The sequence below is a fragment of the Dendropsophus ebraccatus genome, chromosome 5, assembly GCF_027789765.1.
Source record: "Dendropsophus ebraccatus isolate aDenEbr1 chromosome 5, aDenEbr1.pat, whole genome shotgun sequence".
NCBI classification, from domain to species: domain Eukaryota; kingdom Metazoa; phylum Chordata; class Amphibia; order Anura; family Hylidae; genus Dendropsophus; species Dendropsophus ebraccatus.
In genome coordinates, this window is record NC_091458.1 from 20,224,652 (window position 1) to 20,237,570 (window position 12,919).

Consider the following 12,919-nt stretch of genomic DNA (forward strand, 5'->3'; position numbering starts at 1 on the left):
CTAGAGGCACTTGTCATAGTGGCATGTGCCCACCCCTGGATACATCAAACACTTTTAATATGGGTGTAGGTGTGAAGAAAGCCTTGGTTGAATTTGAACAGGAAACCAATTTATTGTAGTTCCGTATAAACAGTACTAGAGTATTTTCTTTCAATATATACTTTCAATCCCTTGACTTAAGCACTTCGACCTAAACACAGCTTCTCGCTGAAGAAAATACTTTAATTATAAAACCTTTGAATACAATAGCTTGGCTGGCTTTAGGAGAGTGGACTGAGTGCTACTTCAGGGCTGTTGGGGGCCTACCTGGACCTCAAGTACTCAGCTGTGGGGGTTTTGAGAGAAAGTACCTACACCTGTGGTTATGAATTTCGTGTCTATGGGCACGGAGTGACATAGGAACTTAGGCCGCACCTTGTGGGTAGAACTACCCGTCGGGATAACGCCTAAGAAAACCTAGCAAATTGCAGTGGAGTCTTTTAGCCACTGACTTGAGATCTTGCCTTGATTATCAGGTTGAATAAAGAGCAGCCACCCAGCATAGGTAGGGTTATCCCTTTAGTCTTCCCCCCCCCCCCCCCCCCAGCATCCTCTGTGTGTTAGAGACATGGATAACTTGAAGCAGTTGCAGAAAATATATATAAAAAGAATCCTTTGTCTCATAGTCCTGCACAGGGGACCTGGCATAAGCCAAGCCCTGAAAGAAAACCTCAGCAGGAGCTCTCTGGGGTAGGCCTTTCAGAGAAAATCCTAACTTGACTGACTAGATCTTCCTCAAGGAAATAATCCAACCTCTGATTGGCCAGACACAGACTAGAAATAGAAAATACAGAAATACAGGCAACAGTGCAGATAACTACAGGTGGGCACAGAGGCCTTACCCAGTCTGGGACACTGCATCAGGGTATTTGCACACACTACAGAGTTCAAGCAGAAATTTTAAAGAATTTCTCCAGCACTACAAAAACACGGCCACTTTCCCCCTACTGTTGTCTCCAGATTGGCTGGGGTTTTGAAACTCAGTTCCATTGAAGTAAATGTAACGTATTGCAAACTGCACCTGAACTGAAGACAACAGTAGGGGGAAAAGTGGCCATGTTTTTTTGGAGCGCTGGATAACCCCTTAAGTGGAGTCAATAGACTATATTTTGAAGCCTAATCCGCCATCTGCCCAGCAGATGGTACTTCAGGATAGGATGGAACAGGCGAAGCTTTAAGCAGAGACTGATGCATAGACTCCACTTGAACTTTTATTCAATTTACAGACAGAATTTTACAGACCCCTTATAGGGTTTAACCTGTCTTAGTAAAGCACAGCTGTTTTTTTTCCCCCTTCAAAACAGCACCAGAACTGTCTCAGGTTGTGTGTGGTATTACAAGCGGACTACACTCACGTTAATGGTACCAGCCAGAAAATGAGGAAAAAAAGTGGCACTTTTTTGGCAAACTTTTTAAAATGATTTTCCCTAGAAGACATTATCTGTTAAAAAAAAAAAAAAAAAAAAAAAAAAAAAAAAACACACGGTAGCTTGTGGAATTCATACACTCAATCTTTGATTAAGTCCTACAACGCTTCAAAAAAAAAAAAAAAAAAAAAAACTTGCACTATTCAAAAATTTTGTTTAGTTTTTTTGTAATAGTCCTGGTTACTACATTTTAAAAATAATCCAAAATCATGTAGTTTTGTGGCTGGCCACTAGACCTACACTTCCTGTTCTGTAAAGATCAGTACACTCAGCTATGGCAGAACGTAAAAGGAACACTCATGGCATTCATGGAGGCCTCTTATTTCTAACCCAACTGAATGGCAAGCCATTGATCTAACTGCCTAGATGCCACAGCAGCTACTTCCTGTGGCATCTAATCCGTCAAACAACTGGCCCCTACTGGGTATGGAGCCAGCTCAGGCAGGGCAGAGACTGCAGAATTCGCTCATCCCCAAGCATAAGCATTAAGAATAAGAGTTGAAGACTCATACACATGCTTCAGGAAAAGTACATATAGAATCTGGTCCCATTCCCCCCCTCCAATTATCTGAGAATTTTGACTTTCCAGTGTTAATATAGATTTACTAGTGCAGACAGCAACCGTTCTGGTGCATTTTACACAAAGACCACACAGTATAGACCACACAGTATATAACAAGGTTTTTATTTGCTTTCATCTCAGGCTATTCACCCTTGTCAGACGGTAAGGACCATGCACAGTAATTTTGGTGCAAATTTCTGGCCCATATTAAGCCAAACAGTAGGTGGAGTAAAGTCAAACATGTCTTAAGTTACTATTATCTTACAAGAACCTGTCCTAATCTAGGGCTATACATTGTAAACCGCAAGTCTGCTGGATTTTGTCTAGAAGCAATAGTCAACCAGCAACATATTTACATACCACATTGACTCCAGGGTAGCAGTAAAAGCAGGAGGGCCATCAGCCTATTGCCACCCACCATCATAGGCCCACACTCCTATTTTAGAGCTTTCACTGTTGGATGAAACATTCAATAAGACAAGAGTAGAGTGCTGCATACACAACCCCCCAACATACTTGAACAGAGCAGTCTCAGGTTACAGATCATGGATAGTTTTATTGTAGCTTAGCTGGATATGGTCTTGATATATACAGTCCTGGCCTTCACAGGTGGCTTTGTGATGACCACAGATCTACATTTCCGCTGTCTGTGCAGAGTCCATGTTGTTAGTGTCAGAAGAACGACTGCAACGATCCCCATGGCTATAGCTGTTCCGTTTATCAGAGTCTCTGCCTGGAAAGTTCTTACTTCATAGATACCTGGACAACAAATAAGCGTTAGAAGGATAGATCTCCTGATCTTCTTACTGACATGTCCTATTGATAATACACCAGAAAGGACATTGTGGCATGCAATTCTATACCCAGTATCTAAATGGTGCACTGAGATATTTGGCATGTTTTTATCCTAAAGAACTTGACAGTTTTAGTAATTCACCCCAATTCTGTAGGTTTTCTTGCTTATTTGTCTGATATTGCCATTGCACATCTGCTGCTTTGTAGAATTTTACTTTACATTTGTAAGTTTTGAAGTTGGCCATAAACGTGTCACCCAAGGGAAAAGCAATCTTTTAGCCATGGTTTCCTAGAGGTTTCCTCCACATAGGGTCTTTCCCCCTCCTTCAGTGCTGTAGGATGATTGAGGCTTTGGGTAGTGTTAAGTGTTATCACATCACTGCAATCACACCTTCCATTCAGTAACATTGCCTGATCCACCACCCATTGCCCACAAGAATGAAGCAGGGCGAGTATCTGAAGACCCCACACTGGAGCCTTGCCAGTAACCTAGCATGCAGCAGAGTAACTGGGTGGAGGGGTTGTTCTTATGGTGCTTTTACATGGAACGATTATCGTTTGAATTTGAGCAATAGTGTGCTCGTTTAAACATAACAATCAAACGACGAGTGAGAAAGCGTTCATTTTGATCAACATGTTCTCAAATAGTCGTTTGCAAAAAATTCGCAGATTGCTTCGTGTAAATAGTCTTTCAACAATTTACCCTATGTACGAGATAGGCTTAAGGGATCTTAAAACGATCGCAATAACGATTTTTTCAAACGATCTATCGTTCAGTCTAAACGCTGATCGCTAAAAACCAAATAGTTACTTCGAAATCGTTAAATGATCGACTGGGTGAATTATCAGGACCATTACTCTTTGGCAGGTGTGATTGGGAGTTGTCAGACCTGTCTGGGGCACTCAAAGGCAAATCATTTTAATTTAGTTTTATTTTATAACACATGGCCCTTATTGCTGTATGTTTGACAGCATGTGTATCATCCAGTGGCCTAGCATTGAAGTGGACTCCTAGGATTTAAATAAAAATTGCAGCCAAAAGGCGTTTTGCACATTTAGTAGTCGGTTTACTATAGTTATACAGGAATAGTGAGGGTCCATCCCAAATATCAAGTTGGACAGGAATTCTGTGTTATTCATACAGGAACAGTTCTAGAACATAGCAGCAACTCACCGTCATTCTGCACCTCTGGCCGAGAGCTGTCAAAGACTATAGGTACCTCGGATGATACTAGGACAGCTTCACTTTCATTTGGAAACACAGGAACAGATCTTTTACCTAAAATATATATTTTTACAGTTACCAGTGTTCAACGAGAATAGCTTAAATTCTTATGCAATGAGCTCCCTGTAGAGAAATTATATATATATATATATATATATATATATATATATATATATATATATATATATAAAATGTTTGTCACTTTAAGGGAATTGACGTTACAGACGCTCAGTAAATCAAGGTATGGTCACAGAATATATCAGTGTTGGAAATTATGGTAGTTCCATCACATGGAAACGGCAGGTGATGAGATTGGTATGGTTGGGTTTAGACTTACTTCTAGAACATGCAGCAACACAGCTGTCACTCGTAGTGGGGACACAAGCTGAAGCGCTGCAGTGGATATATACCTGGATACAGAGGATAGCGGCACAAATTTAACTTTACGAAGCATATGTCCACACGAGGCAGTACTGAGCAAAGCCTAATATATTATATTATATACCTGTCCCACAATAGGCATCTGGGTGTTCGGATCCACAAAGGTGAAAGTCTTCACATCAAACCGGGAATAATGAGAAGGAAAAGCTACAGCAGAACTCGAGGCAACAGGAATCAGCTCAGACTTGTAGTCATCATCGGCAAATGGACACCTATTAAGAAATCCCAAAAAAAAAAAAAAAAAAAAAAAATCCTACAGCGTATAGACTTTTAGCCACATCACCATTACCAGAATAGCCAAGATGTAATATCACGTTTGTTCTGTACCCGACAACCCATGGGCAGGTGTAGTGCCATTTATTACAATATGATGGAGGAGAGGGGGGAGGGTGTGGTGGCCCCACAACTGGGCCTGTGAAAGGTGGAGACATAAGCCCAAACACCCCTTTAAGGTATAGTTACTTACCCATTAATAAGTATAGGCCACTGGATGGCATTCAGAGGGTCAGAGGTTGGTGTGGCCCAGCACTGGTGTAAGACAAGGACAAGGTCTGGGTCAGATTTCTGCAGGATTCGAACTTCCACAAATACAGAGTCCCTCAGTACTTTAACCACAGGATAGTCAGGGGCGTTGTAATAGTCTGTGTACCTGGAATCTGAAGAAAAAAAAAAAAAAAGTGAAATTTTTCGATGAATCTACTAGTGTACTGTACCCAGCTATTCTCCAAGATCTATCAGGGCTTATGTGGCTCAACATTGTCCATTACTAAAAGGGACTAACCACACAAGGTTCTCTGGGGAACTGATATGTTGGCTCTAGAGGAAAATTGCGCCTCAGGGTGGGAGATAAAGGACCTGCATGCCTCTACATCAGCCTTCTTGTGAGTTTTATACAGTTCTATAGGCAAGACTTCCAGAATCCCCTGCTTGTTCAGTGTTGCAAAAAGTCTAGAACCTCAGGAAACTTTTTGGAGTTGTTTTCCCCCACGAACTATCAGGATAGGCGAAGAGTGCCAGATCAGAGTCCAACATGCGTCCTGCTGCTCCATTCAACTCTTTGGGCTTGACAAAACTTGTGTACTACGAATTAGTTACCCTTTTTTTAGTTGTCAGACCAGCAGTTGAATGTAGCGACAGGTGGATGTGTCCAATTCGGGTTAATTTTATAATCAATAGCAATCAGTGGGTTTGTACATTTTGCCACAATCAGAATACAGACCACCACATCTTACCCAAACTGATTCTCAGCTCAAAGCGAAGAGGTCCCAGGCTGGACACAGGCGGCGGGGGTGGTAGGGTCACTACATCCACTTTCAATGGGAGGAGGCCACCGACTGAGAAACTACAGCGAACCAGTAGCCTGCAGAAAAGAAGAATGATGAACTGCAAGTAGGATCCAATCCTCTGGTTACTACAAGGGAGTCTACATATTCTGTACAAGTAGTGTCCAGAGCAATCAACCCTCCAAAACATCCCTTAATATACTGATAGCTATGCTGCTGAACAAGTTATTCTATGAATCATGGGGCCCCTTTAAAAAATGTTTTAAAAAGATGGCCCCACCATATGCAGTTTGGAGGAACCTGGTAGTAAGTGTTCCTTTCCCTACAGCACCTCCCAAGGAGAGGATATGTATTGTAGTTGAATGTGATGCATGTTGTGCTGGGCCCTCCAGAGAATGGGACCCTTGAGGCCAATTTCTATTAACTCAGAATTCCCTGAAATAGGTTTTAACAACAGACAGCCCCTTTAAGACCACAAAGATGCCTCTAGTATAGGTATCATAGATTAATGGTTTAGAGTCTAAAACCACAGGACACCAATACATCAGTTTTAGCCTTATTTCCAGGAGGAAAATTAAACGGACCACCACAGTGTTAAAGGGGTCGTCCAGGCCATCAATGAAGCTAGGCCCTCAATTTTGAATTGGCATGGATCCAACCCCTGGCACAGCCACAAGTTTGAAGAGGTTGCAGCACTTTTTAAATCGCCTTACAATTTATAATGGCCATGCAAGGTACTACAGAGTTGTTTGAGTGAATGGGTCAATGCAACAGAACATTGTTATAATTTTAGTAGTGGTGGTGCGGAAGGATGTGTGTTGGAAATATTACAGCTGTGGCACTGACATGGGGAGTGTGACCCCCTGCCAATCTACTATCTGTCCAAAGATCACATACCTGAAAGTGGTGTCTCTAGAAATAGATATCCTATTCCATGTTAGTGGGGTTTTGGTAGCCACCAGCTGATTCTCATATACTACCTGATCGCCAATCACCTAGAAGACATTAATCCACCGAATAAAAACACGTCAGAAAGAAACCCCCCTAACCAAGCAAACATACCCCCAAGGATGTACAGTTATTACCCTAGCCAACTTACAGTGCTAGCCAAACATGCCCACCATTCTGCCAAACCCAATCTTATCTTTCTGTAACATTAAAGGGAAGCTGTCACCTAAATGTCCTTTTACTGATTAGGATCTGACTCTAAAACATGTTCTTTTATTCTAATCTGTTACTATTTTCCCAACTAATTTTTATTTATTTCTTTTTTTGTACATTGTTATGGGAGCTGTCATATTGCCTGGGCTGTTTTTAACAGCATTTAGTGACATGCTTTACAGCAAGACTCATGGACATAGACAGTAGAGTCTGTCTCCTTGAGATGAATGCAAGTCATTGAGCGTGATCTGCAACCTTTGAAAAGGTCAATCCACCGGAAACCGCTATTGTCTTGGATTGATGCCATCTACCTACTGGTGTCACATGTCGCTTCAATGCTGTACAGATCACTTTACAGCAGCCTCCTTTTATCACTACAGACACAATAGGAAGTCTCAGCTTAGTTTTAGCCCCAGTGGTGAGAATGAAAACTGCAAGATTTTTATAAATAGAAAATTTGAAAAATGTCACCAAAAATGCTTGAAATAGGTTAGCATAAAACATTTAAACAAAAAGTCAATTTCTGATTACACATTCCTTTAAGTGGCATAAAGATTACAGTACTGACAAGACACTGAAGGTTAAAATACAGGTCTACGTGTTTCAGCACCAACTTGTGGCATACACAGCTTTGCCACTCCTGCCAATTTTAAGGGCCCACCCCTGAGGATCATGAGTCCACAAGTTCCATCTACTAACATGAGCACCACAGGAATGGGGCCATCACAAACTATATAGGGTTCTAACACTGCAGAGGTTGTAATTGGTGGGGGTCCCCAGATACTGTCAAGTTCAGTCACCCAAGCGCACCATTCTCTGCAGATTCAGACGTCAATCTAAGGTGCATGGGGCTCTCTGGGTTATCCGACAGATAAGGTCGATAGGGGTCAGCCGTGACTGAAAAACCCTCCCCATAAAGAACACGGACGCTTGGCCATGCCGAACATTGTGTATTGGGAGGACGGGCAGGAGGGATAACTGACAGCTGTCAGTCATTTAAGGTGTATGGCCAACTTTAGTTTCTGCTCGACTATGGACAACGTATAATATAATATCGGAAATTGTATACAAGATTCTATTTACTTTAAAAGGCCTATACAGGATTGGAACAAGATGGATACTTGTCTACAGTCCTTAAAAGCGATGTTCCAACCTGAAGTAAAACTACAACTCACAGCTTTCGGCCGTCAGGACACGATCAGGGTTGTAGCTGTAACACGGCTGGAGAAATATGGCAGCCATTTGAGACTGAAGGAAATGGATTTGTACGTATTACACACAGTATGTTACCTTGGATGTGGTTCCACAAGAAGAAGTGGGGAACTGGTACAGCAGGAAGAAGTCATTTCCTCGTATTGGATTACACTCTGCAACGCCACTTTGGAGCAATTTCACGGAGGTTAGGTCAAGTTCGGGCAAGGTCATGGCCTTGGAAATAGCAATAGAGAAGAGGCCATCTGGTGTGCAGCGGGCAGTCACTGGGGAGGACACGGCATCATAAAGTGCAAGTTATTAGATTACTCTATACTCCATTATAGATACCATTCCCAATGGGCTCATAAGAAATAAGAACATATGGTGACTACAGTGCTTAGGTTAATACTTTATAGATTTATTGTAGGAAGCAATAAACAGTTACACAAAACATTATGAAGCCTCTGCTTGACTTACAGGGATATACCATAGCTTGTGTCAAGGTTTCAGTACCCTCCTCAACATAAGGGCCTGTTTAAAAACTAAACCCCATATGCTTAATACTTACCCATCACCATCCTGGTATGTCCGCCCCAGGAAAATCCCATCTCAAAAAAGGGATTGTCAGCTGCAATTTATGCTTCAAACTGCTGACACTGTTCAGACAAGGAGACACATAGTGCCCAATTACACTGAATAATAATCAGCCAAATCAGGTCGATTATTGCTTCATGTAAGGGCTCATGCACACTAGGCAGAAGATGAGGAATTGAAGAGGAAAATTTCTCTATCCCATTGACTTCACTTCCAAGAAGTGACCTGCCGGGTGTGATGGGTCCCTTGGGCTCTTGTCACAATGGGGAGATGACCGACCCACTGTTGGTACCGCCACCCACAGAAAGGAGATTGTAACCCAAGGTGTATAGCCGCTATGTATAGGTGCAATAATAACTGAATTCCAGTAAAATATAATGGCTTTTAGGTACAGGATATCTTGACAATAAATGACTTTTCTTTAATACAGACTTGTATTCACTGGATCTGTGCTGTGCTGAGGTAGAATAGTGGTAGATATAGCAGTGCTTGTGTAGTTAAGTGTTGAGCAGTGGAGAGAAGAGGAAGAGTTTGTCGTGAGGGTCCCAACCCAGGGTAGTAGTGTGCTCTGCCAGAACTTTGGAAAGGAGAGACAGACAGTTATCCGGCATCACCCGCGCTGCAAGAGACTACGTAGACCTTTTTACGGTACCTTTGCTCTATCTGGGTTAGTTCCTCTGTAGCTAGGATACCACCCTGCACTGTTTAGCAGGGTTCACAGGGTAGGCTGGGAAGATCCCCACCTATCCTCCTTTTGGGTTCTAACACTGCATGGGGACACACACACACACACGTGGCTGTACTGTCCTGGACAGGGGTCCTGGCAGATCCATGCCCTGATTCAGCAGAGATGCCTCTTCTGTGTGTCCACCTCCCCAGAGAATCAGAGTGAAACTGATGCTACACTTCCTCCCACCAAATGACTACTTCCCAAAAGGGTTTGTAAGAGCCACTGTGAGTAGTGAAGAAGAAAGTGTGCAGAGAAAGAAGCAGCATCTCCTTTGGACCACAAGATCACATAATACATAAAAAAAAGTAACCCTGTGTTCACATACAAAATACTGACCTCTGGTGGTGAAACCAATACCATCACCACCTTACTTTTGGAGGGCTTTTGCAATAGGTGTGACACAAGGAACACCCGTGGTGGGACACCACACTTGCTCCAGTGAAAAATGTTTTATTGTCAGTGGATTGTGCCACAACTGCTGTGCCACTTCGACCAGCCGCATCTCCAGTGTAGGCCCCACCCCCTATGCTGCCATTGAAGTGAGACGACCTAAAGGTCTAGGCCCCTAGGTCAGTCCATTCCAATAGATACAGAGTGGGCAGAGCCTAGACACACATTATGACATTGAGGGGCTTATGGGACTGATGCAGGCAAAGAAATAAGGCCACCATGACTAAAGCCCTACCCCAACAGCAACAGCACTGTCCACCAACACGCAGTTTTGAGGGGAGAAACCACAAAGTTTATACAGTAAGATATAAAATGTCCAGAATATAAGCTTAAGAATGGTGCTGAGAAAGGGGGTCACAATATCACTTTAAGGGGCAATTAATTAAAAAAAAAAAAATTACCTTTGTTTCCATAGTAGCATGAAGTAGTCGTGTCAGAAGGGTCATAACAGCAGCCGGAGGTTGTACACGAGTCCTGAGAATCTGCACACTTCAGTCTGTTAGGCCTCAAGACAGCATCACACTGGCTCGGGGCTGGAGCATCATGGTCTGAAACAACAAGATTTCATTTAGAACCTGAATTCTTACTTAAAGGGGTGCTCTGTATCCTAACATTATCAAATGGCTTCAGATGCCCTTCATTCCTACCGATAAACTTCTTGAAGGGGCCGATGCACTTGTGCGACTGTTGAAGCCTCTTCACTTCTTACCAGTCACATTGCCATACACTGGGTAGTGGCTGAACCTGGTATTGCAGCCCATATCATTCACTCATGGAAGAGCCATTTAAAGGCATTATCCAGCGCTACAAAAACACAGCCACTTCTTCCCCCTACTGTTGTCTCCAGTTCAGGTGTGGTTTGCAATTAAGCTCCATTTACTTCAATGGAACAGAGTTTCAAATCCCCGCCCAAGCTTAAGACAACAGTAGGGGGAAGTGGCCATGTTTTTGTAGTGCTTGATAAACCCTTTAAGCTTCATTCACACGTCTACAGACTTTGCGGACCTATGGACGGTGAATCCCTGTCCTGGATGCTTTCTCCACCCGGCATGATATAACATCCATCTAGGACAGGCATTCACCATCTGTAGGTCCACAAAATTTGCAGATGTGTGAATACAGCCCTTTAACACTGTGTGAAGACTACTTACATGTTTCTATAGCACAAGCCATCTTCTTTCTTGTAGTGACTTTCTTTCCACCATCTTGTTTTTCAGTGATCCCAAGCGTCAATACAAAATAGGTGTCCTGAATAAAGACACGTGATATTCAATATAATATTTTCCAGCCCTACCAATGTGTATATATATATATATATATATATATATATATATATATATATATATATATATATATATATATATATATATATATATGATATATATATCACACAAAGCAGTAGGTGCCCCACCACACAACATCCCATCACATGCAAGGTGCCCCCCCATCATCTCCCCCAAACAAACCCCCCATCATACTAGCAACCCCCCATCATACTAGCAACCCCCCCAAAACAAACCCACCACCATACTAGCCCCCCCCCCCCCCCCATATGGAATCAGAGGCACTTTATGGTCTATGGAGCCAGGTACATAAGGCTTAGCGATCACTCGCCATACACTTACTCTTTGAGACACATAGCAGCCATCATATGAGGTTTCAACGATCACCGAGCCATCATATTTCTGGGTCACCCAAATGCCACAAAGAGAGTTATTTCTTAGCACTTCCATCTTTCCTTCAGTATCTAATAACAGAACAAAGACGACAACTAAACAGGTGGACTCCACCCTTAGACTATACACCAGCACGAGCTGGATCAGGTATCTGGGGCAGAGAAACCATCTGTGTAACGAGTGGGATCTCCTGGCTGCTAAACCCCAGACCAGTGACCACCACAAGACAAGGCCCACTCACTTAGAACCTTCATCCTTAGGTCACCCCTCAGGCTGTGGGGTACAATGACCTGCATGTTCTCCATCCCACACTGCACCTCCATCCTCGCCTGCAGACCATGGTCTCTATCAGAGAAAACCTCTAGTATCTGGCAGGCTACCAGCACCACCAGCCTCCACCACTCCATGATGACCTGACACATGACTACAGCCAGCACCATGGGCTTTATATGTGATGTGGTCAGCCCCACCACCTGGGCCGGCTTCTATTAACTCCTTCATAGCTGCCTCAGAGACGAGTTCAGCTATGGCTACTTCTTTGTGGGTCGGGCTGGGTCCACATTTTGTTTTTTTGTGCTACATTTGTCCTCTATCCTGTGGATCGGGGATAACGTCTGATAATGAGACTACTCCTTTATTAAAGGGGTTATCCTGGCTTGGAAAAACATGGCTTCTTCCTTCCAGAAACAGCACCACTCCTGTCCTCAGGTTGGGTGTGGTATTGCAGCTCATTTCCATTAAAGAGGTGAATTGTAATACCACACACAACCTGAGGACAGGGGTGGTGCTGCTTTTGAATGTAGCTGTGTTTTTTTCTAATCTAATTTAAGGCTGGCTTTATATGTAGCATTTTTTTTAAATTTTTTGCTACCCACATCCTATTTTCCCCCATACATCTGGGTATAGATTGGCAACCTGTTACAATCAGGTGCTAATTAGCGATAAGCAGATTTTGACAGATCCGCTCAACCCTAATGCTGATGTATACTGTAGCGTACTGACAGGCGGCCTATTGAATTTATTGGATCAATTATTCGTGAACATATGGTCGTCCGTATCCATAATTCGGTTACAAGTCTCAGCCTTACTTTGTTTTCATTACCATTCTGGGACATGTGATTGTAATATGGATACAAAACGCATACGTAAGTCCAACTAGTGTGAATACTTCCTTATACAGCTCCTAAGGCTGGGTTCACACTGCATTTTGCAGTATATTTAACATATTCGTTTTATGGAGAAAAAAAACTGATCCTCTCATAGTGGAGGCTGCAGCCAGGATGTAGCGGTGTATAGTGTATGCACTGATCCTCACATAGTGGAGGCTGCAGCCAAGATGTAG

General features: G+C 42.9%; 1 protein-coding gene across 1 annotated transcript; it reads right to left on the reverse strand.

Annotated features, from left to right (window-relative positions):
- Positions 1-2,172: 2,172 nt before the first annotated feature.
- LOC138794128 (zona pellucida sperm-binding protein 4-like) lies at positions 2,173-12,017 on the reverse strand. Its single transcript, XM_069972896.1, has 12 exons — positions 11,819-12,017; positions 11,527-11,648; positions 11,053-11,149; positions 10,303-10,449; positions 8,224-8,411; positions 6,670-6,767; positions 5,722-5,849; positions 4,956-5,145; positions 4,554-4,701; positions 4,386-4,458; positions 3,998-4,102; positions 2,173-2,787 (listed from the first exon to the last, which is right to left on the reverse strand). Exons 1-12 carry the CDS (start codon positions 12,015-12,017, stop codon positions 2,594-2,596), a joined length of 1,689 nt encoding a protein of 562 aa, XP_069828997.1. The 3' UTR covers positions 2,173-2,593.
- Between the last annotated feature and the right edge of the window lie 902 nt (positions 12,018-12,919).